The 25,030-nt window shown below is 43.1% G+C and overlaps 1 protein-coding gene across 1 annotated transcript in view; it reads right to left on the reverse strand.

Moving 5' to 3' along the window:
• Positions 1 to 1,275: 1,275 nt before the first annotated feature.
• Positions 1,276 to 25,030, reverse strand: part of LOC133441966 (multidrug and toxin extrusion protein 1-like) — a 36,691-nt gene continuing 12,936 nt past the window's right edge. Inside the window, exons 3-17 of the mRNA XM_061719848.1 lie at positions 24,000 to 24,101; positions 23,828 to 23,896; positions 23,490 to 23,638; positions 13,667 to 13,709; positions 13,076 to 13,120; positions 12,509 to 12,606; positions 10,559 to 10,656; positions 9,153 to 9,334; positions 8,923 to 9,031; positions 5,139 to 5,214; positions 4,626 to 4,695; positions 4,396 to 4,528; positions 4,223 to 4,317; positions 2,226 to 2,289; positions 1,276 to 2,147 (exon numbers count right to left, since the gene is read on the reverse strand). Coding sequence (XP_061575832.1) covers positions 1,906 to 2,147; positions 2,226 to 2,289; positions 4,223 to 4,317; positions 4,396 to 4,528; positions 4,626 to 4,695; positions 5,139 to 5,214; positions 8,923 to 9,031; positions 9,153 to 9,334; positions 10,559 to 10,656; positions 12,509 to 12,606; positions 13,076 to 13,120; positions 13,667 to 13,709; positions 23,490 to 23,638; positions 23,828 to 23,896; positions 24,000 to 24,101 — 1,575 coding nt within the window. The 3' untranslated portion in view covers positions 1,276 to 1,905. The remainder of the gene's footprint in view (positions 2,148 to 2,225; positions 2,290 to 4,222; positions 4,318 to 4,395; positions 4,529 to 4,625; positions 4,696 to 5,138; positions 5,215 to 8,922; positions 9,032 to 9,152; positions 9,335 to 10,558; positions 10,657 to 12,508; positions 12,607 to 13,075; positions 13,121 to 13,666; positions 13,710 to 23,489; positions 23,639 to 23,827; positions 23,897 to 23,999; positions 24,102 to 25,030) is intronic.

Raw genomic sequence — 25,030 nt, forward strand, 5'->3', positions numbered from 1 at the left:
TACACCTTTAACTTATAATTTCAAACTTCAATAGATGTTTCATCCACTTGAATTGGGGTGAATGAGACCTCCCAACTGGAGTTATACAACATCATTTCTGTGCTCCGGTCCGGATCAGTCTCGCCAGAACATGTGTGGTATCATGAATAAAGACACAGCAGCATATAATCTCTTATTTTACAGATGTATGTTGTGATTGATGAAGTCATACAGGAAACATCTACCTCAAGTTATTGCTGATGAAAGTGCAAAGGATTAAATCATGCCTTTTCTTTTTCACTTCATTTACGTTAAATACATTAGGGTAGAGCAAAAACTGTACTATGTTGTTCGTCTGAGGGTGTACTGTATTTGCCAAATACTAAAACTACAATCAGAAGACTCAAAAATGATTTGCAAACCACCGTGTTTTGTTTTTAACATCTATACAATCCAGTTGATGTGCTGGTGAGTGGTTGTATCACTGGGGGCGACTCCTTGACGGGTCTGCATCTGCATAGTTATGTCCAGTGGAGAGTCTGTTGTTTTAAAATGATTTTCAGAAGCTCAGTCGAGTTACTTTCGATTTCTTTTGCTCGACACGTAAGATTTCTTTTTCTAAAAGCGGTGTAAATCCAACTGGCACCTGGAACAAATCCAACCTCACCAGTAGGAAGTCGGGTTGGCGCCTATTCTGTGCACACGATGTGGACTGGTTAGTATCGCCGAGTGGGGATCTTTGGAGATGCATGGTTCTGGGATGGAAGGAAAAGGCCGGAGTGCCCTCTCCGGCTTGGAGGTGGAGCACTCCCTCAGGTGGAGGAGTTCAAGTATTACCTTAAGACTGTCTACAGCAGTGCAGACTCTGCTTTGGTCTATTGTAGTGGAGAGAGTTGAGCTGTTTCCCGTTTTACCAGCAGACCTATGTTCCTACCCTCACAAACTGTGGAAAGGAAACACGAAACTGCAAATATAGGTGGCCGAAATAAGTTTCTTCTGCTGTGCTGCGGGACTCTTCCTGGTTGGGGTGAGAACTTCCGTCATCCAGGAGGGTCTCAGAGTAGATCCACTGCTTCTCCACAGTGAAAGGAGCAAACAGAGGTGGTTCAGGCATCTAGTGGGGATGCCCCCCGGAAGGCCCTGAGGCAGAATCGGGACAAGCTGGAGAGATTCTCTCTCTCTGATGTCCTGGGAACGCTTTGACATTCTCCCGGAGGAGCCAGAGGAGTTGGCCGGGGAGAAAAAGGTCCAGGCTTATCTATTGCCTCTGCAAACCCGGACAAGCGGAATAGAAGTTGATAGATGGACATTCACAGCAGGGTTTTCTTTGGCTGCATTTCTGCGCCGTTGCTGTGTTCCAAGCACAGCAAAGATACACTATAAACTCTAATCACAAGTCTCCAATTTACGATCTGATGGAGTCCAGGTGGGATCTGGTGTGATTCAACAAAGAATCCCATGGACTTGAAGGGTAGCAGACTGCTTTTGCTGCTGTGCAGCCCGAGCTGCAGCTGCTATGAGATAGCTCCTACCACAAACTAAAAAAAAAACAAGAGAAAGTTGCTGCATTTTTCACAAAAGTAGCATTAAGCAGTTTTGCAGCCTGACTTTCATTGAAATTATTGTGGATTTTATAACCCAGAAGGCCTATGTAAGGTTCATGTAACGGAACCAGAACATCTAGTTAAAGCCCTCAACAATATTTCTGGATTTCTTTGGCTTTACCAGCCTTATCATCTGATCTGATACAGCTCTTGTTGTATAAAGACTGTGCAAAAGCTGCCAGCTGTTGGTTCTCAGCAGGACAGGTGAGCCTTTCTCATGGAGAAGTGATCCAACGTTAAGAGAAACATCATTCGGTGAAGCTTTGAGCCATCAGACCTGACGATCATCCCTCTGACCAGCAGCTTCACATCAACGGAGGAGTCACTGCAGCAGACGGGTGAGGAATATAGATGCAACGATCCCGACAGCCAGGATGAGGACCATGAGCAGCAAAGTCAGGCCTCGCCGAACAACCAGCTGCCTCACTGACAAAACATCCCCCACTGTCGTGGGGGTGCTGGTTTTATTCTGGTCCGGACCAGGAACCTCCTCGTCGTCCGCGTGGTTCTCCTCATCACACCCGGCCGGTGTTACGTTGACCTGGCTCTGGCTGCGATTGCTGTCTGCAGTTTGGAAGGAAAATCTTTAATATCCAGACCCTGCTGTGTAAGTGATCGTTCGTAAAGGACTTTCTCACTTACCTCCGTTTTCTATTCGCACCATCTCCTTCTCTTCTTTGACCAGGACTCCTGCCCTCACTTGAGCCTTTCCAAACACATAAATCCATCGTTATGATCGAGTTTAATATCAACTAAGGAGTAGTGAAACCCCAGTTCCAGAGTTCCCGAAGTGTCAAATGTAAGTAAAAACTAAATGCAATGATTTACTGTCTGAAAGCCAAATCTTATTCCCAATGCAATAGAAAATATATTGGTTATTGAAAGTAGTTCTGCAAGTAACGACCAGTCTATTAGTCATCCACTATTGAAACGATTTGTCGACTAATCGTTGATGATTATGAATCGCATAATCATTAAATGTCTCTTACTTAGCTCTCAGTTTTAAAATTTCCCGGAGGTTGTTTAAATGATGTGCTAATTATAAAGTAAAGACATGAAAGATGGATCTTTTAATGAACTTTACAGCCAGTCACTGCGGTGTTGCATTGGCCGCTGCCATATTGTTCACCTGGCGCTGTTCTCTGTTGCGCATATGAAACTCTCAGCAGAGATAGGAAAGGAGGAAGATGCCTCTGTCTGTTAAAGGAGCTGTATGTAAGAGCAATAATAAAACAAATCATAAAATGACCCCGATATGTCAACAGACATTTCAAAATCATGTTCATTTCAAATACTTATGTCACTGACAACAGCACTCAAGCCAGGATATTCCCGTTTAAAAAGAGGAGTTGCAGCCCTCAACTGATGTTTATGTTGTCATTTTTTGTTTTGGTCTGAAGCTGCACCCTCCACCTATCTCCCAATCACCAAGTCAGTATTGTTTCTGAAGCTCCACCCTCCACCTATCTCCCAATCACCAAGTCAGTATTGTTTCTGAAGCTCCACCCTCCACCTATCTCCCAATCACCAAGTCAGTATTGTTTCTGAAGCTCCACCCTCCACCTATCTCCCAATCACCAAGTCAGTATTGTTTCTGAAGCTCCACCCTCCATCTATCTCCCAATCACCAAGTCAGTATTGTTTCTGAAGCTCCACCCTCCATCTATCTCCCAATCACCAAGTCAGTATTGTTTCTGAAGCTCCACCCTCCATCTATCTCCCAATCACCAAGTCAGTATTGTTTCTGAAGCTCCACCCTCCACCTATCTCCCAATCACCAAGTCAGTATTGTTTCTGAAGCTCCACCCTCCACCTATCTCCCAATCACCAAGTCAGTATTGTTTCTGAAGCTCCACCCTCCACCTATCTCCCAATCACCAAGTCAGTATTGTTTCTGAAGCTCCACCCTCCACCTATCTCCCAATCACCAAGTCAGTATTGTTTCTGAAGCTCCACCCTCCACCTATCTCCCAATCACCAAGTCAGTATTGTTTCTGAAGCTCCACCCTCCACCTATCTCCCAATCACCAAGTCAGTATTGTTTCTGAAGCTCCACCCTTCACCTATCTCCCAATCACCAAGTCAGTATTGTTTCGGCATCCGGGTTGCCAGCTCGGCTCTAATTATGGCAACCTCTGGTCGGGGGGAGGAGGGGGAGGGTACACGCCGCTCAACAATATTTTTAAAGTGACTGCAGTACCAGTTTTGGCCATTTCTTACAGACGGCTCCTTTAAGTAAAGGAGCTGAACCGGTCTGCCCGAGTCTCAAAACATTTGGAACATAATGAAACAAAAAGACTGTTTAGCCCTTCAAACATCATAATTACACAAGAATAAGACAACGTTCCTCCCCAAAACAGCCTTAACTGGTCTCTTCAGTTCCCAGATGTTTGCAGACTGTTGTTAAAAGCTGAGGGCATGTTACAGTTTTCTGAAATAGGTTCCTGCCATCAGATGCACAATTACATTTTTTTTCTCTTTGGTACAATTTGAAGATTTGGCACATTTACTCAGCTAGAATAAAAATGCGTTCATGAGATTTCCAAACCATTGCATTCTGTTTTTATTTACATTTTACAGTGGTCACAATGTTTTGGGGGTTGAGGACTGTAAAGCGGTTTTGTGACATGTGCACACACCTCCTCTGAAACCTTTTTCCAATCAAGTTTGGACAGATATATGACGAAGAAAGTCGACTGCATTACCACACAAATTGTAAATCCTGTCCAGAGTCCTATTGATAAGACAAGAAAGTTAAGAACTTCCTGACAAGCAGCAGGTCAAAGACACACAGACAGTACTCCACTTTTACCCATAATGCCCATGCCGGCGGCAAACATCAGGGACACTCCAATGGGGAAGCCAATGAGGTAGTAGCCCACCAGATTACACAGAGCTCCAACCAGTGGTTTCCCTGCTCCTCTGAGGACGCCCCCGGTGACACCCTTTATCAAGCAAACGCAGTCAAATCTCATATTTTGTGAATCGGTATTATTTTACAGATTTTGTAATGTCGTGTGATTCTGTGATTGTGTTTCTTACCGCAACTGCGTCAGCAAGATGCATGAAGAAAAATATGATTATGACCTCAGAAACTCTCGGTAAAATCTCCCTGAGAAAGAGACAAACTGAGACTGAAACAGACCAACTCGGACCGAAACAGACGTACCGAGAATAAAACAGACGAACTGAGACCAAAGAGACAAACTGAGACTGAAACAGACGAACTGAATCTAATTTCTGTCCGTCTGAAAAAATCTACCGACATAAAGTAACTATGACAATATGATTCACACACGTGGAGGATAAAAAAGGAAATAATTTAAACAACTAAAAACGGCCGTAAAATTAATCTGGAACCATGTTTTGAACTTTGGTCAATGATCTTTGTTTTTGTTCACTAAACTGGATGACGTTCAGAGTCTGGGACGACGGATGAATGTCTGTCTCAGCCGTGCTGTATTAATCATCAACGATTGCTACCCTCCGTTGATGATTCACAATCTAAAACAGAAACACAGGAGGAGTGAGGAGAAGTTTTAGCATTTTACTCACGGATCCGAGGTAAAAATGTATCCGATGACATTTCTCGAGCTGACAACGATCACTCCAACGACACATGCATTAATGACTGCAAGGAGAAAACACAGAAAGAATAATCAACTGATCTGAAATTTCAAGTAAAAGGGTTAAAACAAGTCTAAACTAATCTACCATCAGGTATTATTCTTTGACAGTGTCGCTGTCAAAGAATAGAAAGTGGTTAGTCAGAGGAGATTGGCCCCTTGGTTTAATTCACAATTGTGGGTTTCAAAGCAAACCTCAAGAAAGTGTCGTTCTAATCATTTGAAAGAACCTCCCTTAGTCCGGAAAGACAGTCTGATAGTATACAAGACACAGTCCTTCACCAAGCCACAACTGCTTATTATAAATCTTTAACAGAAGAACAACCCCAGACTTCTGTTCAGAACGTCCTCGCTCTGTTGAGCCATGTATTCCTTCAAGTCTCAGCAGTGATTGCACCTTCATCTGAGCAACAGTGGTTGAGGCAATAATAATATCAATATCGTGGTTGAACGAATGAAGGGCAGGGATGAGCAGGACCTCAGTCTTTGATGAGTTTAGTTGGAGCTGGGGATCCTTCATCCATGCAAACGGGTCAGAGACAAGCTGAGATTCATGCAGAGATTCTGGGGTTGTCCAGGAAATGACAAGAGTTGTTTGTCATCTGCATAGCAGTGGTATGAAAAGCAGTGTTAATGAATAATTATTCATTCACAGATTCTGCAGGTGCCAGATTCTTGCACATAGGACAAAAAGAATAGGCCCAAAGAACAGGGCGACGGGGCGGCCCCTTTGGAGAGGTAATGTAATGAAGATGTTTCCCCCGGCCATGACACTGTAAGGGAATGCCTGGTAAGAATAGAAGCCAGAATGCTCTGATCCTAAGATGCCCAAATTTGAGAGTATGTGGTACAGCTGATCTTGTCATTGTCATAAGCTATTTCTGCTTTAATGATGGGAGTAGAGAATGAGAAGAGGGGAGACCGATTGGGGGCAGTAAGCAGAGCCAGAGTTGGAATTTTTTTTTATCCCAGATTTTTTCCCCATTTTTCATCACCCAGCGCTCCTACAGTAAGTGACAGTCCTAGGCATTGCTCCCCTCTGCCAACGAAAAGTAATAAAATATTCGGTAGTAGTTTAATAAACCAGCTGGTGGAATAAAAATAAATAAACAAGAGAGCAACACGGGATGAAGAGATCACTGCACTGCTTTTCTTGTGATCTCGGTAAAGAAAACACGATCAGAGATGGTTTGTCGGGCCGTTCAACCAGAGCCGTCCGGAGACTGGAGAGCTCTTAGGCCGCGTTCAGACTGCCAGCCAATATCCGATTTTTAGCCCATTCAGATTGAAACTGGATGACTCTTTTGAAGTCTGAACAGTCCCAAACCGCATGAGAACCAATTTTTGCAAACTAGATCGAAACCACCTCCGGGAGGTAGTTTCATATCCGATCCATATCTCATTTGGGCAGATGCGTGTCAGTCTGAACAGCTCCAAACACTCAGATCGGATATGACTGTCCCAGACGCTCCAAACCACCCGCCCATTTCCAGTTGTGGAGCTACTCATCCTTTCACAGAGAGCATGTACAATCTCTGATGTCACGTCAAAAACTATTATTTGTAGTTTAAGTGTTGCAAATTCACATTACAAATCATGGTTTAATAGCAGAAAAAAAGACCGCATTTCCACGTAGGTGCGGGTCGCCGCGTAGCCAACGCCGTAGGTCTGCGTTGGTGTAACGCGGAACCATAAATCAGCCTTCAGTCGCGCTGTGAGCCTGAACCTGCAGCCCGTCAGCTCATCAGGAGGAAAGGTTAATGAGCGGGGCTGCCAGTTGTTCATTGCTGGTTCGTTTTGTTAACTCTGAGCTTTGTTGGTTGGTTTGTTAGTTTGCTGGTGGTTTTGTTCTGAACACTTTTCTCTGTTTCTCATTTTGCTGGGACGTCGGGTCCCTCCGCCGAGACACAACTTTTGCGGTATGCGTTCATTGTTGTGTCTAAAAATGATGCGCAGTGATTGTACCAATCAGAAACGGTACAGATATTTTGGGATTTTTTTATTTATTTTTTATTTATATATATATATATATATATATATATATATATATATATATATATATATATATATATATATATATATATATATATATATATATATATATATATATATATACATATATATAAAAATAAAATGCCCAGCTTTACAGGTATGGAACAGCATGTGAGCTGGCTCCATATTGTTATTGTTTTTGATGTCGCAATTACATGCTTTCACATAATACACGCGCTGGGTGATGCCTCCGCTCCGACGTCGTTGCTACGGCAACCCGTCAGATCAGTCAATGATGTGGCCCAGTCTGAACAGAGCCAGATCTGATTTGGACACTTGCTAAAAACAGTGTGGACAGTCAGCCCTAAAAATCGGATATGAGAAGGAATCAGATATTAATCAGATTTGCCTGCAGTCTGAACGCGGCCTTAGTCCTGCCGATGCAACAACTGATGATGAGAAACAGCGGCAATATTTCTGCATTTCCTCCATTTCATTTGACGACTTGTTACATAGGATTGATTCAGCTCAAAACCAGACACGGCGAGTCAGAGACAGCAGCAGAGAGCTGGCCGTCATCCTGCGCTACCTGATGGGGACGAGTTGACGAGCTGCAGCGGCCATGTGGAGCGTGCACAAGCATGTCGTCAGGGGATTAATTTACCGAAATATCTGGAGCAAAGTCGGTGTCGGTCGAGCGATGACTGAAGAACCTCTGTATCCAGCTCAGACGTTTGATCGGTGGACAAAACAGCCTACCAGCACCATCACCGCTGCATCTTCCCACGAGCACGGACATAACCAGCACGACTCTATCTGCACAGTCACATGTGGTCCGATTGTATCGGACCGGGACCAGCGACGCTCGTGGCCAAAGCGAGAACTGCAGGTCGCGTACGCGTTCCGTGTCTTTTGGACAACGTGCACGTCGACGTGTCAAATGAACACAGGATACGCGTGGCGGCCATGATCCGTACGCTTACGCGTTCTGAACAGCAAGTATATTCGTAAAGTATAAAACTAAAAACACTAGTTAATACCTGCCATCTACATCCTGTAAAGCTTTTTGATAGCTTAGAAACTGGTGGCCTACACGGACAAGATTTGCACGTTCGTTTCTCCTTTAGGGATGGGAAATCAGCAACATGCTGTGAAAGAACCCTGCCCCGTGTATGTCTTCATTGGCTAGAGCAGGGGTCGGCAACCCAAAATGTTGAAAGACCCATATTGGACCAAAAACTCAAAAAACAAATATGTCTGCAGCCGCAAAAAATGAAAAGTCTTGTATAAGCCTTGAATGAAGGCAAATGGTGAAAGGTGAAATGTTGAGAAAAAAGTGGAATGGTTGAGAAAAAAGTGGAAATGTCGAGAAAAAAGTTGAAATGTCGATATTAAAAAGGAAAGGAAAAAGGAAGAAAAAAAGAGAAAAAAAAGGAAAAAGAGAAGAAAAAAGGGAAAAAAAGAGAAAATAAAGAGGAAAAAAAAGAAGAAAAAAAGAAAAAAAAGGTCAAACATTTTTGAAAAAGCTCCAGACGTGTGAGCTCATGGTTCATAAATGTTCTTCCATGTGTAAAATATGGGTTTATGACATTTGCAAATCAGTACATTTATTTTCATTTACATTTTTCAGTGCCCTGGCCCTTTCAGAAACGGTTTTATACATCTGTGTGTGTGTGTGTGTGTGTGTGTGTGTGCGTGTGTGTGTGCTCGCGTAACCTTACATCCAACGATGACGGGGACTTTGCATGATAGCTTCGCCTGTTCGACTTTTCCTGCACCGAGAGCGGTCCCAACCCGGACACTGGCGGCTCCAGAGAATCCTAAAGGTAACTATGTGAGGAATCAACATTTACTGGGACTCCCATCAGTGGGATTTCCAGATAACTATCATTTCAGCAGCGGAGAAACTTCATCACTTGAAGGAAGTGAAGAACAAATGTGAAACTGTTACCATGAAAGTGATGGTAGCCAGCATATAGACAATGGACTGCGCTCCAAGCTCGACCTCACTGATCAAACCTGCCAGGAATCCTCCCATTTCAAACATCCACCACTCCAGACAAAGCATGAGCATGCTGGGGATGGCCAGCTGGACGAATGGTCCCCACTCCTGCAGAGAGTCCATTGACCAACCTGTGGGTTCACAGGACGACTTTCAGTACCTTCATTTCACACATCCTTTCATCCTTTCTTTCATGTTAAATATGTGATTGACATATGTAAATAGAAATCAGTGATTCATCAATTATGGCCAGGTGCTTTAAAACTTAAGTGCATTTGAGAAGTCATGCAGAGTCACAGCTCCAACCTTTCATCTACATTACTTTACACAGTTACAGAGAATGACAAAGTCTGTCATCCATTACACACTGGAATGTTTTTAAAGGACAACTATTAGTGTCACAGGCCACAGAGCTGAAAGGTGAGTGATTAAAGGTGAGGCTGCACACTGAAGATGTTCCAGTACCATATTTTTCTGTCCAGCACCTGAACCTCGGATAGCGGCCCATACCAACTATTGCTCTCATACCAGCATTGTTTTAATTAACAAATTAAACTATTTTATATATATTTTAATTGAAATTGGATAAGGAACGTCTATTAAATTAAGAAATTCAGTTATTAAAGTGTATCAACGAATATGTGATATGAAAAGACATTTATATTTCTACATTTAAAACACATCTGAGGTGCAGATGTCCAAACGTAAAGTTGTTTATCTACACTTCTTGTAGCAGAAATTAAATATATTCAGTCACTTTCATGTTTGGAGATACAGTTAAATATTCATTCCTGACCTGGGAGGTTCAACGATAAAGCAAAATCCAACATTTTGGGAAAACTACTTTGTCATAGCTCTGGTTTCTGGCTGTTTGGGGAATTCCCTTATGTTTGAAGAACTAGCTCCAGAGTTTAATGCTGCAGCACATTCCTCTTTGTCTACGACTTGATACATTTGTGCTTTTTTCATATAATGACTCCTAAAATTAATGAGTCTGGAAACTACAGCTGTGCATACAGTAACAAGCAAGTCACAGTTATCCTGGTGGAACAACATACTGCCAATATTATGTTAATGCACGATAGCTATCTGTATAAAACAACTTTCGGGCCTCTATATCGCCACCTGGTGACTCAAACAGGAAGTTGCAATGCAGTATTACATAACTTCTTGTGCTAGTTTTAGAGTTACAAAGAATGCATTGGATGGTGCGCAGAGGTAAATATTTACAGATGCAGATTTTATTTTCAGCATCACCAGTGAGAATTCCCAACACTGATTTTGGGTATCTGAACAACTCTACTTGATAAAATTATTTGGTTCAAAATCTCCAGAAGAAAAATGGTATAACTGACCTCCCCATGTGGATTTGTGCAGACCCCTCAGGCAAATGTAAACAAATAAGAGCACGGCCAGTATGAACTGAGAGATGGCATTGGCTGCTGCAGAACCACTTAAAGACAAAGACATATGATTTCAGAGCAAAAGAAATGAAGAAATTGCTAAAACTGCTTACTTATCACTAGTATTATTTATCATTTATTAATCTATTATATCCCAGACAAATGGTATGGAGTGGAAACTTTGATTAGGGATCAAAATAATATGCATCAAAGCAGTTTTCGGTAAGAATGGAATATGTTTTTTGCAGCAACGTGGTAATTAATGTTGGCACAGGTCGAAATAGAGCTAGGTCAAAATAAACAGCTAATTTTAAGCCTCTGAGAAGACTCAAAGAAGTAATTCCACTGAAGTGATAGTATGGATATGGTCTCCAGAGCATAAAATGTTATTTGTGGCGAGTTGCGTTTGAGGTTGTGAGATACCAGCTAAATACAGTCGTAGTTTGTAGTTCGATTATCGATTATCGATTTTTAAAAAAATGTTATCATGTGATTTGTGACCAAATGATGGCCAAATGCCGGTAGGAAGTTGTATTCATTCCAGGTGGGGGTTGGACTCCGCCAGGGTCGCTGAGTCTCTTCCTAACTTTAATGGACAGACCTTCTAAATGCGGCCAAGAGAAGAGGGGGTCTGGATTGGGGGCCAAAGGATTTGATCTCAGCTCTTTGCGCACGATGTGGGTCCTGTTTGCGTCATCAAGCTGCGATTTTCAGTTCGCGATCAACTGTGAAGCGGAGGAGATGAGAATAAACACCTCCAAATCTGAGACTGTGGTTCTCGGTCAGAAAAGGGTATTTGGCCTCTCCGGGTAGGGAGGGAAGTGCTGTTGAGGAATTTAAGTGTCTTGTTCACGAGTGAGGGAGGAATGGAGCAGGAGAGTGACAGGCAGATCAGTGTGGTGTCTGCGGCAATGCAAACTCTGTACCAGTCTGTTGTGGTGAGGACGGGGCAAAAAGGCAACGCTTTCGGTTTACCGATAGATTTACGTTCCTACCCTCACCTACGGTCGCAAAGTTTGCGTAGCGGCCAAAAGAATAAGATCGCAGAAACTAGGGGCTGAACTTAATTTCCTCCACAGGGAGACTGGAGGGGCTCGACAGACTCTCCAGTTATCCGGGAGGAGCTCAGAGTAGAGTCCCTGCTCCCCGACATAGTGAGGAGCCAGCTGAGGTGGCCTCTGGTGAGGATGCCTTCTGAACACCTCCCTCGGGAGGTGTTTCAGGCATGTCCAACTGGCAGCAGGTCCCAAGACAGACCTAGGCCATGCACAGATTATCTCTCAGCTGCCCTGGAAACAGCTAATGGAGGAGGTGGGCAGTGACAGGGAGGTCTGGGCTTCTCTGCTTTGTCTGCGAACTGATTTCAGGTAAACAGAAGTCAACGAATGGATGGATGTAATCTCAGGGTGTGATGACAAAGGCTACATTATTGTGAGAAAAGACGATACTGTAGTGAATGTTACGGACATAATTCACCTTGTTTATTAAGTGTGGTTCTAAACACCGTTCATTATAAAATGCAGTATGTTCTCCTTTATGCAACTATGACGGTTCAGGGATGTGGCCCCTTTAAATGTGGTCACGACGTTGAGCTCCATGCGGTTTTAGCTGCTGGACAGCTCCATTTTATAGTTTCAGTGTTCTGAGGTTGTTCAATAAACAACACACGTTCTTCGAATGGGAAATTGTCTCCGCGTTTTTCTGCAATTCCCACAATACCATATTTACTGCTCTGATGCCCTGACCAAAACACTGCATGGAGCACTGTTACCGTACCTAAATTTAGTTAAATTCAGTGTTATTAAAAGACAATAGACAGAAATAACATAAAAATACAACTGTTTCTGCAAACACAGATAAAAGGTCAAGTACACAGATGATTAATGTTGTAGAAAAACTTACGCAACACCCAAATCCAGAAAATACAGGAAGACATAGTTGATTATTGCATTGAGGATATTTCCAGTTGCTCCTGTAATAACCTGAGGCCATATTATTCCCTGTAAAGCATCAAAACCTGGTGTCAGTCTACATTTTCATAAATAAGCTGACTCTTAGGAGCTCGATCAGGCAGACATCTCAAGCTGCATTTCATGCTCTCTTTTATCACTTTGTTTGGTTTATTCAAATGACGTTACCTCAATGAAAGGTACTAATCTGTCAAATGCCTTCTGATGTCTCACATCAGCCGAGCTGGCTGCTACTTTCATAAATACACTTTCCCCCCTGCTCCACCTGTAGGCTCTGGTTCTCTGCAGGGGGGCTGAGTTATGGTCCTTACCCCCACTATCTCTGTGTATGCCTTAAAACAGGGTTTATTCAATCAGATCCAAGAGGCCAATTCTCATGTGTTATTCATGAAGAAAGATCTGAAATCTTAAGAGCAAGAGTTGTCTGTCCGAACTGTGCTCAACCCTTGATTAACTGTTGTGATGTAATATTAGCATCGTGTGAATCGAGAAACTGAACCTGATTCTGGAGATATCGTCCCTGCAGCTGGTACATAAAAGCAGCCTGAGGGAGAAAAATAATACAGTTTCACTTTAAAAAAAAAAAAACATACTTTAAACATGAGATTACTGATTGAACAAGTAAAATCACAGCTTTATTACACATGCATTATCTATACCAAATACAAGGCATTAAAATAATCAAAACAAGACATTATTCAAGTCCGCCCAGGTCTTGAAAAGGAAGGTAGGCTTTAGCTTTAGATGTTAAACTCAGCTGAAATAAAAAAACTAGACTTGACAGATGAAACAAGACTGCTATAGAACAATAAATTAAGAATCAGTACTTTGAGTTTATTGCTAGATCAGCGTTAAAAAACACATTTCTTCAAGGTCATTACCACTTGTGATACTGCAAGTGCGGAGACGTATCACTCAAATCAAACTCTTGTCTTTTGGACACATTGTGGTAACAGCTGTGGGGTTATTTCAGAGCATCTCTGAGAAAGTTAATTGATTTCCCTTCAGGAACTAATAAAGTGTTTTGAACTGAATTAAATTGGGAGATCATCAGGAATTCAAACATTTTAAAAAGAATAGCGACACTCACCGGCAGGGAAGGCATGAAGATGTTCACATACATCTGGGAAAGTCTTCAAGGATAAGAAAAAAAAAACGTGGTAAGAACACACAAATATGGATTTGATGCAGAAAACACATTTGGAATTTGTTGTGTTTTCAATAATGATAGTACGTGACCTAGCAAACACAAAAAAGACTGAGAGACAGAGTCAGATGGAAAAGCATCACAGTAATGTTTTATCATTTGGGCCCACAGACAATTAAACCTACCCAAACCCTCACCTATCCTCTTAAATGTCAATTAAATGATGGTAGCAACCTTCAACTTACTCATAACATCAATTCTTGGGGGACTTCTTAGGGGGCAACCTCAGACTGAACAGACTCTTATCACATGGTACCACAAGACTCCACACACAGAGGGCTTGGATTCATTGCAGGACCAAAACGGGTTGACCACATCATCTGTTACAAGTATTCCAGCGGCAGAGTAGCCCAAACTGACCTCAGCATCCCAACAAGAAACGGCTGCAGAACAAATGTTCATATGACTGCTTATGGACCCACCTCTGACCAATCTATTTTCCCATTATAAATCGATTCTCATATTAATTCGTAAAAATCAATTCATATGTCTAAAGATAGTTGTTTTTAATATTATATTTTCGCCCGGTGAACTTTAATCCCAGTAGTCACATCATTAAATTCACACATGCGCGTGGTGGGAAACTGGCTTTGAACATGGCGTCGAAGGGTAGGGGTAGCGATAAGAAAGTGCCAGTTTTGAAAACTCCTGGAAGCCTTAAATCACCTATCTGGTGCCATTTTGGTTTCAGAAACAACGGCGAGAAAGGTAAGCTGAACAAAAGCAAAGCGATTTGCAAGGCATGCGTAATGGAAATTAAGTATTGCGGTAATACGAGAAATCTCAGGAACCATTTGTCGCGGCATCACCGACATCTCCTGGCCGAGCCGAAACTCACACAAACGGTACATCTACCAGCCAATTCTACATGTTCTGTCAAAAGAACCGAGGACATTGCTGGGTTCATTTCTAAAGATATGCACCCGTATTCTGTGGTTGAGAACGAGGGCTTCAGGCAGCTGATGAAAGTAACAGAACCAAACTATGTCATGATGTCTCGAAAACGTCTGTCTGAAGAAGTAATTCTGACCAAGTACCAATCGGTCAAAGACAATGTGAAAAATAAGCTTCAGTCAGCTGAAAGAGTGGGCCTTACAGGTGACACCTGGACATCCGTGGCTACAGAATCTTACATGATTGTGACAACACACTACATAGACGAGGAGTGGAACCTCATCTCGTACGAACTTCAGACTACAGAAGTTGATACTGACCATCCTTCTGCTAGTCTAGCAGAAATGTTGACGGTGGCAATAACAGAATAGGGGGCTGGTGAACAAAAACCCAGTCAGCAAATATGGTCCCTGAGATTATGGGGTTAAACCACATTGTCTGCTTTGCACACATAATCAACCTCACCTCGCAAGCCGGTCTCAAACTCCCTAAAATTAACCGCCTGCTTGGGAGAGTTAGGCACATAGCAAAGTTCTTTCATCGCAGTACGACAGCCACCCCCATCTTCAAAGAAAAGCAAAATCTACTACACTTGAAAGCTTACAAGCTCACAATTGATGTTGTGACCCGGTGGAACAGTGCACTGGAAATGCTAGGACGCTTTCTGGAGCAGCTACTGGAATATCTGCTGCTCTCTAGGGGACATCGCCATACCGATGTTTGACATGATACTGACATTTTCTGTTTGAATTTATATTTTCTGATTGGTTCTTAGGAAACAAGGAAATGCATTTTGTTGTCATTAAAACATGGATAGAACAAACATTTTAGGTATGCTAAAGGCTTTCCTAGTCTGGTTGACCGTCCAGTATTAGTGATTTATAACTGATAATATTGAATATTTTCTTTGACTTAATTTTCTTTTAACCTGGACAATGTTAACATTAACCACGTCCTCTGATTCAGTTCGGGATCCCGCTGTTAAAAATGGCTTCCTGTCGGGGGTAACCTGAAACTGTACCTCTATAAGCTGAACCCACAGGTAGATTCCAACAAATACAAATATAGTATCGGTAATGTTTTAAGTTGCTGCGAATCATTAACAGTACCGCAGCTGTTTAAGTGCAACAACCGTGCTCCCACATCTACAGTCGCTCCAGTCATTTACTTGAGACATCAGCAGTTAGCAAAGACTAAATTATTCACCAATTACTTGAGAGCAGACTCCAAATGTAGTGGAAATTTGAAATTGTTAAAAAGAAACGGCATGTGTCTCTGCGTGATCTGATCTGACGTTGCAGTGTTAAACGTGTAACGGCCACAAGCAACGCCAACGTGAAGCTTGTCGTTTTCATAAACGTTTTCTAGAACTTGAACGATACAAATACCAAACAGCACACCATTGAAAAACTGATTTCTATTTATTCAGATTATAGCGCCTTCCATGTATCATTCATTTTTCAAAATAAAACCAAAAGTAAGAAAAAGAAAAAACAATTTATTTTCTCAGTATTTGTTTCCTAACTAAAATGAAAAAATGGATAAATGAATATTGGAAAAAAAAAGATAATCACCGTTTCCCGTTTTATCCATTTTTGATGTGAAGTAAGTTCAATGAACCCAAAGTTGGCAAGCGTAAAAGCTAACTTTACCAGAAGATTATTTAGCAAAGGTGGAAAATGGATATTCATGTGCTCTTCCGCTCCGATATGAGGGTCACTGAGGACAGGTGACTTGACAACGGAGATAATAAGTGTCATTTTCCAGGTAACGTTTCCACATAACGTTACGTTCACTCAGCAAAAAAAAAAAAGTTTTTTAATCAATCTTGTTACAAGTTTTATAAATTAATAAAATACATTTCCTCAATTGGATGGTGTCTCCAGCTTCTTGGACCTCGTAACCAAAATCTGTCCAATCTTATCTAAATTATCCTCAAGTCCAGACATTATGTTTGTTTTCCGGGCCGTCGCAGTAAAGGCACACGGTCACTTCCGGCTAACTGAACTTGCTTCAGATCAAAAATGAATAAGACGAGAAACGGTCTTTATCCGTTTTTGCCCTTATTCATTTGAGCATAAAATCGAAAACTGAAAAAACACCAAATGTCCTTATCCATTTCATCATATCATATCTAGTTAGGAAACAAATACTGGGACTTTATGGTTTTTCTTCGTACCTTGCCAAGTTATGTTGCTCAGGATCCGACGAAAATACACCACCTTATGGCAATTAAGGTTAGCTGTGGCTGCCTGCTCCTGAAGCAGATCCCAGCCGGGATAGATGAAGAGCTGCCGATGGACGTCCACAGCAAAATATCCAGTTCACAGTTTAAAAGCGAAATCAAAAATTTGTGCTGCGTTAAGCTGACACTGGGTCAGAACCAGCTGCTCCGGTTAGCGAGACAATTACTGATGAGGAAATTATAGTGGTTAGCCACTGGCCGAGCCAATCGATTGAGACCAAAACTGTTTTTTTAACCAGGCTGTAAATGTTTATATATCTATACTAAATTAAACATTTTAACATGGGAGTCAATGGAGATTGACTCGCTTTTGGAGCCAGCCTCTAGCGGCCAGCTATGGAACTGCAACAAATCTTAGTTCTGCATACGGTTCAACGTGGAAGTTAGATGGCTGGCGTTTGCTAACGGTTCCTAGGAAACACAGCTTATCTTCAGCCATGTACAAGAGAGATGTAAATCTCCTGTTAAGTGTTATAAGGACCTAGAAGCACTCTTTGTGGACCAGTTCACTGACTCATTCAGTTCTAATGATAGAAGGCTACAGTCCAACAGATTTCATAATGATACGGTGTGGACTTAAACCGCCCTGCAGTGAAGAAGCTGACATCCCTCCTTCAACAGAGGCCACTGATGAAGCTGCTGAAGCAGTCACTTGCAGGGGAGAACGACAGGAAAAAGTGATGACCTTTACTGTTCTTTCTCCCACAATTTTTTCCCACAGTTTTCTGACGTGCTGCCAGACAATCCAGAGAGGTCTGTCCCTGAGGAGCATGGGCCAACAGCAACAGCTGAGAAAGAACCTGTATCCCCATCGACTGCACTCAAACAAGGTGCTGTAGATGAGGAGGATTCAGATTTCACTGTTGATCAGACAATAAAGGGAATAACATCATCAGAGATTGTGGGCATCTCATCTCAGACGAAGTCAGACCGAGGTTCCTCAGCTTCTTGAACACAGTTATCACACACAACTGTCCATGGTTGGTCCCCAATAACCATGATGATCGTGGCAAAAACATGCTGGAAAAGCTTAAATGGGACCTGACAGTTCACATAATAGCTGCAGTTTTGGAAAAATGTTCCATTAGATTAGTCTTATCAAAGATTAGTCTGATCAAAGGAGAGGATCAAAGCCATTACAGAGCTCCGGCCAGAGATCTCATGATCAAGACGTTAATCAAACATGTGGAGGAGAGAGGTACATTCTCCCTTCAGTCGTCAGAATCCTGCTGCACGTTTGGTCGACCAGATCACCAACCCCAGTTCTGATGATGCAGTTGATATAATACAATTCATACAGATGATATGCAAACTTCAGCTACAGTCCCGTAACGCAGCTGTGGACACCAACAGAACTGCTGGAGTAGTTTAAGAGAAAGCAGAAGAACTGATGAAAAGGATTGAGAACGTCTTCACTCATCCTATTTCCACAGTGTTTTCTAAAACGCCGACAGTCGTCATAGAGACGTCTGCAGCTGATGTACGACTGACATCTGTGGAAGATTCAGTACTCGTGAATCTAGATCACCAACTACACTTAAGACACATTTTCCAGCTTGTGAGAGTCACCATTAATCACACCTCAGGAAGACTTTGACTTTGAAGAGACGTCCTCATGTCAACCACTCAGATGATTCCTCAGACACCTTCACATGGGAGGAAGAAGAGGAACTGGACGGTCGCAAAGTTGCTGCAAGCTCAGTTTTCGAGGCCCTGATAGAGCGAGCCGTTAAAAAATGCCATGCAGTCCAGAAGATTTTCAAGCCATCCATAACTGGCTTTTAGAAAAAATATGGACTCAAGTTAAAGGAGAAGATTTTCATATCAACCAAGGATGAAGAAAATCCTCAAGACAACCTTCAAATATTCAAATATGGCTGTCCAAAAAAGCAGGTGGTGGATCTACTTTCAGTAGAAGACTTCAGGATGCTCAACATATCCCCTCCCTCTTTCAAAGAAATCATTATCTCCAGAGACGTAACTCATTTAAAGTGTTGTTCTCATCTACATTCTCCAGGCTCTTCAACATCCCAAGAAAGATGATGAGGAAACTGACTCAATGTGTGAACCCAAACATTGCAGACCGAGCTGGAGAGTTAGTGAAACACTCGTCTGCATCAGATGGTGCAGGGAACAATAGGACCCATGACTTTATTTTCTAATTGCAAATATAAGAAAAAAGATGAAATGGTTTTCTCTGGGTTCCTAAACTTGTTTCTTGTTGAAACTTTTGGACTGTTATGCCGTGAAGGAAACATGGTTAAACAGCAGCGTACGGGACAACGCTATCTAGCTAGCCGGTCGTCATGACTACCCCCCACTCATCCAGTGTGTGAAGCCCACAGTGATGACAATCTAATGGTGGCCAGCAGAGACAGACTCTATCCTCCAGGACAATGTCCAACAAGAGTACTTTTGCTCCTAAGGCTACCTGTGGATCTCACATGGACATTGGTCAAAGCCTACAAGCTCAACTCCATCCCCGACGCATGTGGGAGGGCCTCCAGACTATAGGCGTGTTTCCATTACCCCTGGATTTGCACAAAACCAAATACATATATGTAATGGAAACAGTACTGATGCGTTAACATTTTTATGCTTCCAGGAGGTGGTTTTTCAGGATATTTGATCATTAGGATTTTCTCCCATCAACAACACAGGGGGATGATGTTCATTCATTTGTGTCTATATGTGACTGTCATGTTTGATTTGACCATCATCCTTTAAATTAAAAACATTGAAGAAATATAACATAATTCGTACCTCGCAAGAGATGTAACAATGTGTTGATTTGATCCAAACCATCATCGACAGGGAAGATGAAGTGCTCCCATACTGACAACCTAAAAGATGGAGAGGTTTTTCAAGTCCCTTCTGCATTACACGTTTACCACTACAGCTGTCCATGTGTTGTTGGGTTTTTTTCTGATATTTTGGGATGATTAGTTTCCAATGCTGACTGGTCTATGGCCTGACTGGTTAACGGAAACTTGCTAATCTACAGAAGACATGCCAAAAAAAAAAAGTTATGATTGTTTTACTAAGAAGCATTACTCATAAGGTTCTTGTACTTGTGTGCACCATGTTCAAACATAAAGGTGTCCACATGTACACTTGGCACCATGACAAGTCGCTGATCGATAATCGACTATGTTGTTGTGTCATTGGACTTGCGCCTTCATGTCTTATACAATTTTCTTACAGCTTTGAGATTTTGATCCGCCATTTGGCGGCTCTGGAGCAGAAAGCAGGGCAACACCAATACTGAATAGTGGGGATGGGGCGCTGCTGATCTGGACATGGGACATTGTCAGTCGGTGGAATACTTTGAACACCTCCTCAATCACACGACCCAATCTTCTACGGGGAGACAGAGCCAAGGTGGACCCTTCTATCTGTGGGAATTTAGGTCAGCAAAGTGGTTAATAAGCTCCTTGGGGGCACGACACTGGGGGTGGATGAGATGTGCCCTGTGTTCCTTAGGGCTCTGGATGTTTTGGGGCTGGCTTGGTTCATGCGCCTGAACATCATCAACCGGACATCCGGGGTAGTGCCTCTTGATTGCCAAACTGGGGTGGTCCCCGAGGGCATGCTAGTGGGACTTTGTCTCTTGGCTGACCGCGAAACGCCGTCTTTTTTTCCTTTCTAGCAATAAATAACCCCCCATTACCAGTTGGAACGTGTTGCACACCTGAAATGCAAAAATGAATGTACACTGACAAATGAAATACCTAACAGGCGATAGAGCTACAACAGATCAAGGCTGATCCCCTAGCTGCGGAAGGTCACACGCGTACCGTTGAACGCACGGAGCGGAAAGAACCTGAAAAAGCTCTTCCAACTTTTACATATATGCCACAATGAGAGCACTTTCAGGGATTAAAGCAAAAAAAAATCCCAGGACGGAAAGTTTTCAGCCTGGTATTAGGTGTCAGGTTACGTGCATCTAAACCAGAGGAGAACTTTACTGTGTGTGCACAGCCAACAGCTGATTGACTGCAGTGGGCGCCGTTCAACAAGTCACCGCGGCGCTACAGACACCCCGGTGTTCATATTTTTTGTCGGATTTGCGCTGATCTCATAAAAAAATATCCCAAAAAAATCCCCAGGACGGAAATCCGTACCCAGTACGGAGAACTTTAATCCCTGCACTTTGGCTTCCCTGTTGAGACAGTCCACATTGAATCAAGTGCGATGTTACATTTCTGCTTAGGTTGGAGTCCGGCGGCAACTGCAACGCTTCTGTGTGAGTGCAGTGGACCTGCATCATCGGTTCAGCATGTTGATTTTGCTTTATTTAGGGTTGGTGGACTAAACGGTCACGGTGTAGTGTCGGCAAGGCCACACAAGGGAACCGTACGAACATGTCAACACATGCGAAACTACACCGTCCTACCGTATCATCGACGGGACAAAAACCAAAGGAACTTACTTCGATTTATTGCAGGTAAAAAACTAAAAATCACGTCTCATTTCATTCAGGAAAAGCCTTAAGATTCATTAAGTAAAAGTAATGATAAGCATGATGTCTGCAAAACGTGCAAGAACTAGATGAAGTTTGAAAGTACACAACCAAACTGATCCGTCTCACGCCTCCAGGATACATGCAGTAGCAAGTAGAGATGGGAATCGAAAAACCGGTTCTTGTTGAGAACCGGTTCCCAGTCTTTCAATTCCTTGGAATGGTTTGCCTTTTTTGCAAACGATTCCCTTATCAATTCCAGTGGGAGCGAATGACGTCACCACGCACGTTGCGTATCTACGCAACACCAGGAAAACATGGCGACAAAGCGGCATAAACGCTCGAAAGTTTGGTTACATTTTACCAAAAAGGATGACAACAGGGCGACTTGCAATACTTGCAATGTTGCGTAGTTTTATTTTTGAGTGCTCAGCTCAGATATCCTTTTAAAAAGGAGAATTTTCATTTATTTAATTTCTATTAGAAAAATGTTGAGCATGTTACTGGACATTCTTGTGTAATTGCCAAAGAATAATTTGTTGTATTTAGTTAATTTCTACAGAAGAATATTTATTTTATTATTATATATATTATATATCCAAATGAGAATCTATAAGAGAATCGATAAAGAATCGAATTGTTAAACAGAATCAAAAATGGAATCGGAATTAGAAAAATCTTATCAATTCCCATCCCTACATGCAAGTATCTCAAGATCTGGAGACCAAGGACCCTGAGATCGTTTCGGTCCTTTTGTAATAAAGCATGATACAATATTCACACGCAGCACTCCAAACAAAGGGAAAACAGATGAACTTAAAACCTAGAAAAGGCCATTTCATACCAAGCGGGGGAAGTGAATACACTGTGAAAAGACCGGTCCCAGAAAACTGGAACCAGCAGCCAGCTGCTATGAACAACAAGTCTCAAGAGGTAACAGCACAAGGATCAGCACTGGGACAAAAATCTGCTGAGCCAGCAGTCGAAGAATTAAAACAAATAAATACAACTTCACTTTCTGCAGCATACTTCTGAATTCAGTCTTGAGGTTGATGTTTCATCGTCATAAATCCTTTTTCAGAGCAAAACTCCGCCCTAAATCATAGACGAGCTTCCCTCGGCCTCCGGGTTCACCCCACCGACAATCACGGATCGTAACAACAACAATGGTCCCAGGGAGTGGGGACGCGCTGAGACGAGTGGACACAACCAGCGTGGGAAAGAAAACGCAGAAAAGCTCAGTGGGTCGGCAGAAACGATGACCAGTCACTTCCCCCGACTGGAGTAAAACAACTGCTCCGGATTTTTACCTTGCACAAGCCCCCATGTATGACTGACGCTTTTCATATCAATCTCACAACAATTACTGAATTATTTCTATCAAAGTGGAATGACTAGTTTAACCTATAATATTAAAAGCTCCACTTGAAAACAAAATTGACAAAAAATAAAACAACATAAAGTGTCTTCAGTTCAATATCCATCCATCCATTTTCTAAACCTGCTTTATCCTGTACAGGGTCACGGGGGTCTGCTGGAGCCTATCCCAGCCAATATCAGGTAAAAGGCAGGGGTCCACCCTGGACAGGTCGCCAGTCCATCACAGGACCACATATATAAACAGACACACTAACACTCACACCTACGGGCAATTTATAATCCTCAGTTAACCTACTAGGCATGTTTTTGGACTGTGGGAGGAAGCCGGAGTACCCGGAGGAAACGCACGCAAGCACGGGGAGAACATGCAAACTCCACACAGAAAGACCCCTGCATTATATTAAAGGAAAAGTAAATGTAAGAATCACTGATTTTCCTTTCCGTCCATATATTTCCCCACTTGTTCTATTTCAGGATTGTCCCTGTTAAAATGTTCCTGTTCTGAAATGACAGCAGCGGCGTTGCAGCAGCGTGGCGGTTAACTTTGCCTCCTCCCAGCGAGACAGCTCCCTGCTTGAGATTTTCTTATTTCAGACTGATGATTCACGGACCAAATGACCCGTGAGCTCGGGGATCACATTTTAATTCAATTTGTTCAAAGTGTTGCAAGTCACGTAAGATCAGATGGGACATCCAGCGGTGTGAGTGAAAGGGGGTTGGCTGACCTGGCGACCTCTGGGTTTTGTCTGAAAGCGAGCAGGAGAGGCTCGGTGTTGATGAGGACGGCCCAGCAGGGGAAGCAGGCCAGCAGCAGAATCAGAATGCCCCTCTGGAGAATCACACCCACGCGCTTCAAGTTACCGCCCCCATACGTCTGCGTGAGACAGGTACACGAACAACAGTCACGGGTGGGATGGATCAAAGAAAACTAACCTGATACAAGCGCTCCCTTTAAGTTGTTTATGAGCTGGCCCCAGGATAACCTGGGAACCCAGCTGCAACGGTCGCGCCTCTCTTTGCTAGATAAATACGGTAAAAGAAGAACCTGCGGTGAGGACTGTACCTGCGATATGAGGGTATCACAGGTCAACGACAGACCGCAGCCAATGGAAATACCGGTGACGTTGATAACCTGCATATCAAACCAGGGCACATCATTCAGGGTCAAAACACACACGTTAACAATCTCGTTATACCAGAGCAACAAAGGATGGCACTCGGGCGAGTTTCCTCACCGAAATTGCCAACGCCACCCCTGCTAGCTCGATCTTTCCCAGATGGCCGCAGAACACCATGCTGACGAAACTGATCAGGAAGATCATCAGCTGGGAGAATACCTGCAGCACAAGAGACAAAAACATCAACAGCATGTGTGACATAACTTTCGGCATATGAACTTTCAAATCCCAACAAATTGTATTAAAAACAACAAATGTCAGAGGAAATGTTGCTGGGATGGCTCCTTTAGTGATTTTGAAGTAACTTTGCATGGCAACACCACTTCTGACCAAATGGTGGCAGATAGATCGGCTGTGTTGACTGACCCGTTCCCGAATTATTGCCACGTTTTTTTTTTGTTTTTTTTTTCCTTAAAGGAGCTTGAGGCACGATTGAGGCAGGATTTATGAAAAAAATTCATATACGTTTTAAGTTTTCTAGTAATAATGTCAGATGAAGCGTTCCAAACCAAAAAGAATGACCCCTCTAGCGTATCTCTCCGTTGCCTGGAACACCTCCCTAGGGAGGCGTCCAGGAGGCATCCGGTACAGATGCCCAAGCCACCTCAGCTGACTCCTCTCAATGTGAAGAGCAGCGGCTCGACTCCGAGCTCCTCCCGGGTGACCGAACTCCTCACCCTATGTCTAAGGGAGCGTCCAGCCACCCTGCAGAGGAAACTCATCTCGGCCGCTTGTATCCGCGATCTTGTCCTTTCGGTCACTACCCAAAGTTCATGACCATAGGTGAGGGTAGGGGCGTAGATTGACCGGTAAATCGAGAGCTTCGCCTTTCGACTCAGCTCCTTCTTCACCACGACGGTCCGGTACATCGACCGCATTACTGCGGACGCTGCACTGATCCGTCTGTCAATCTCACGCTCCATCATTCCCTCACTCGTGAACAAGATCCCGAGATACTCCTCCACCTGAGGCAGGACTTCTCCGCCCACCCGGAGAAGGCACGCCACCCTTTTCCGATGGAGAACCATGGCCTCGGTCTTGGAGGTGCTGATTCTCATCCCTGCCGCGTCGCACTCGGCCTCAAACCG

Source organism: Cololabis saira, chromosome 1 (genome assembly GCF_033807715.1).
Source record: "Cololabis saira isolate AMF1-May2022 chromosome 1, fColSai1.1, whole genome shotgun sequence".
Lineage (NCBI taxonomy): Eukaryota > Metazoa > Chordata > Actinopteri > Beloniformes > Belonidae > Cololabis > Cololabis saira.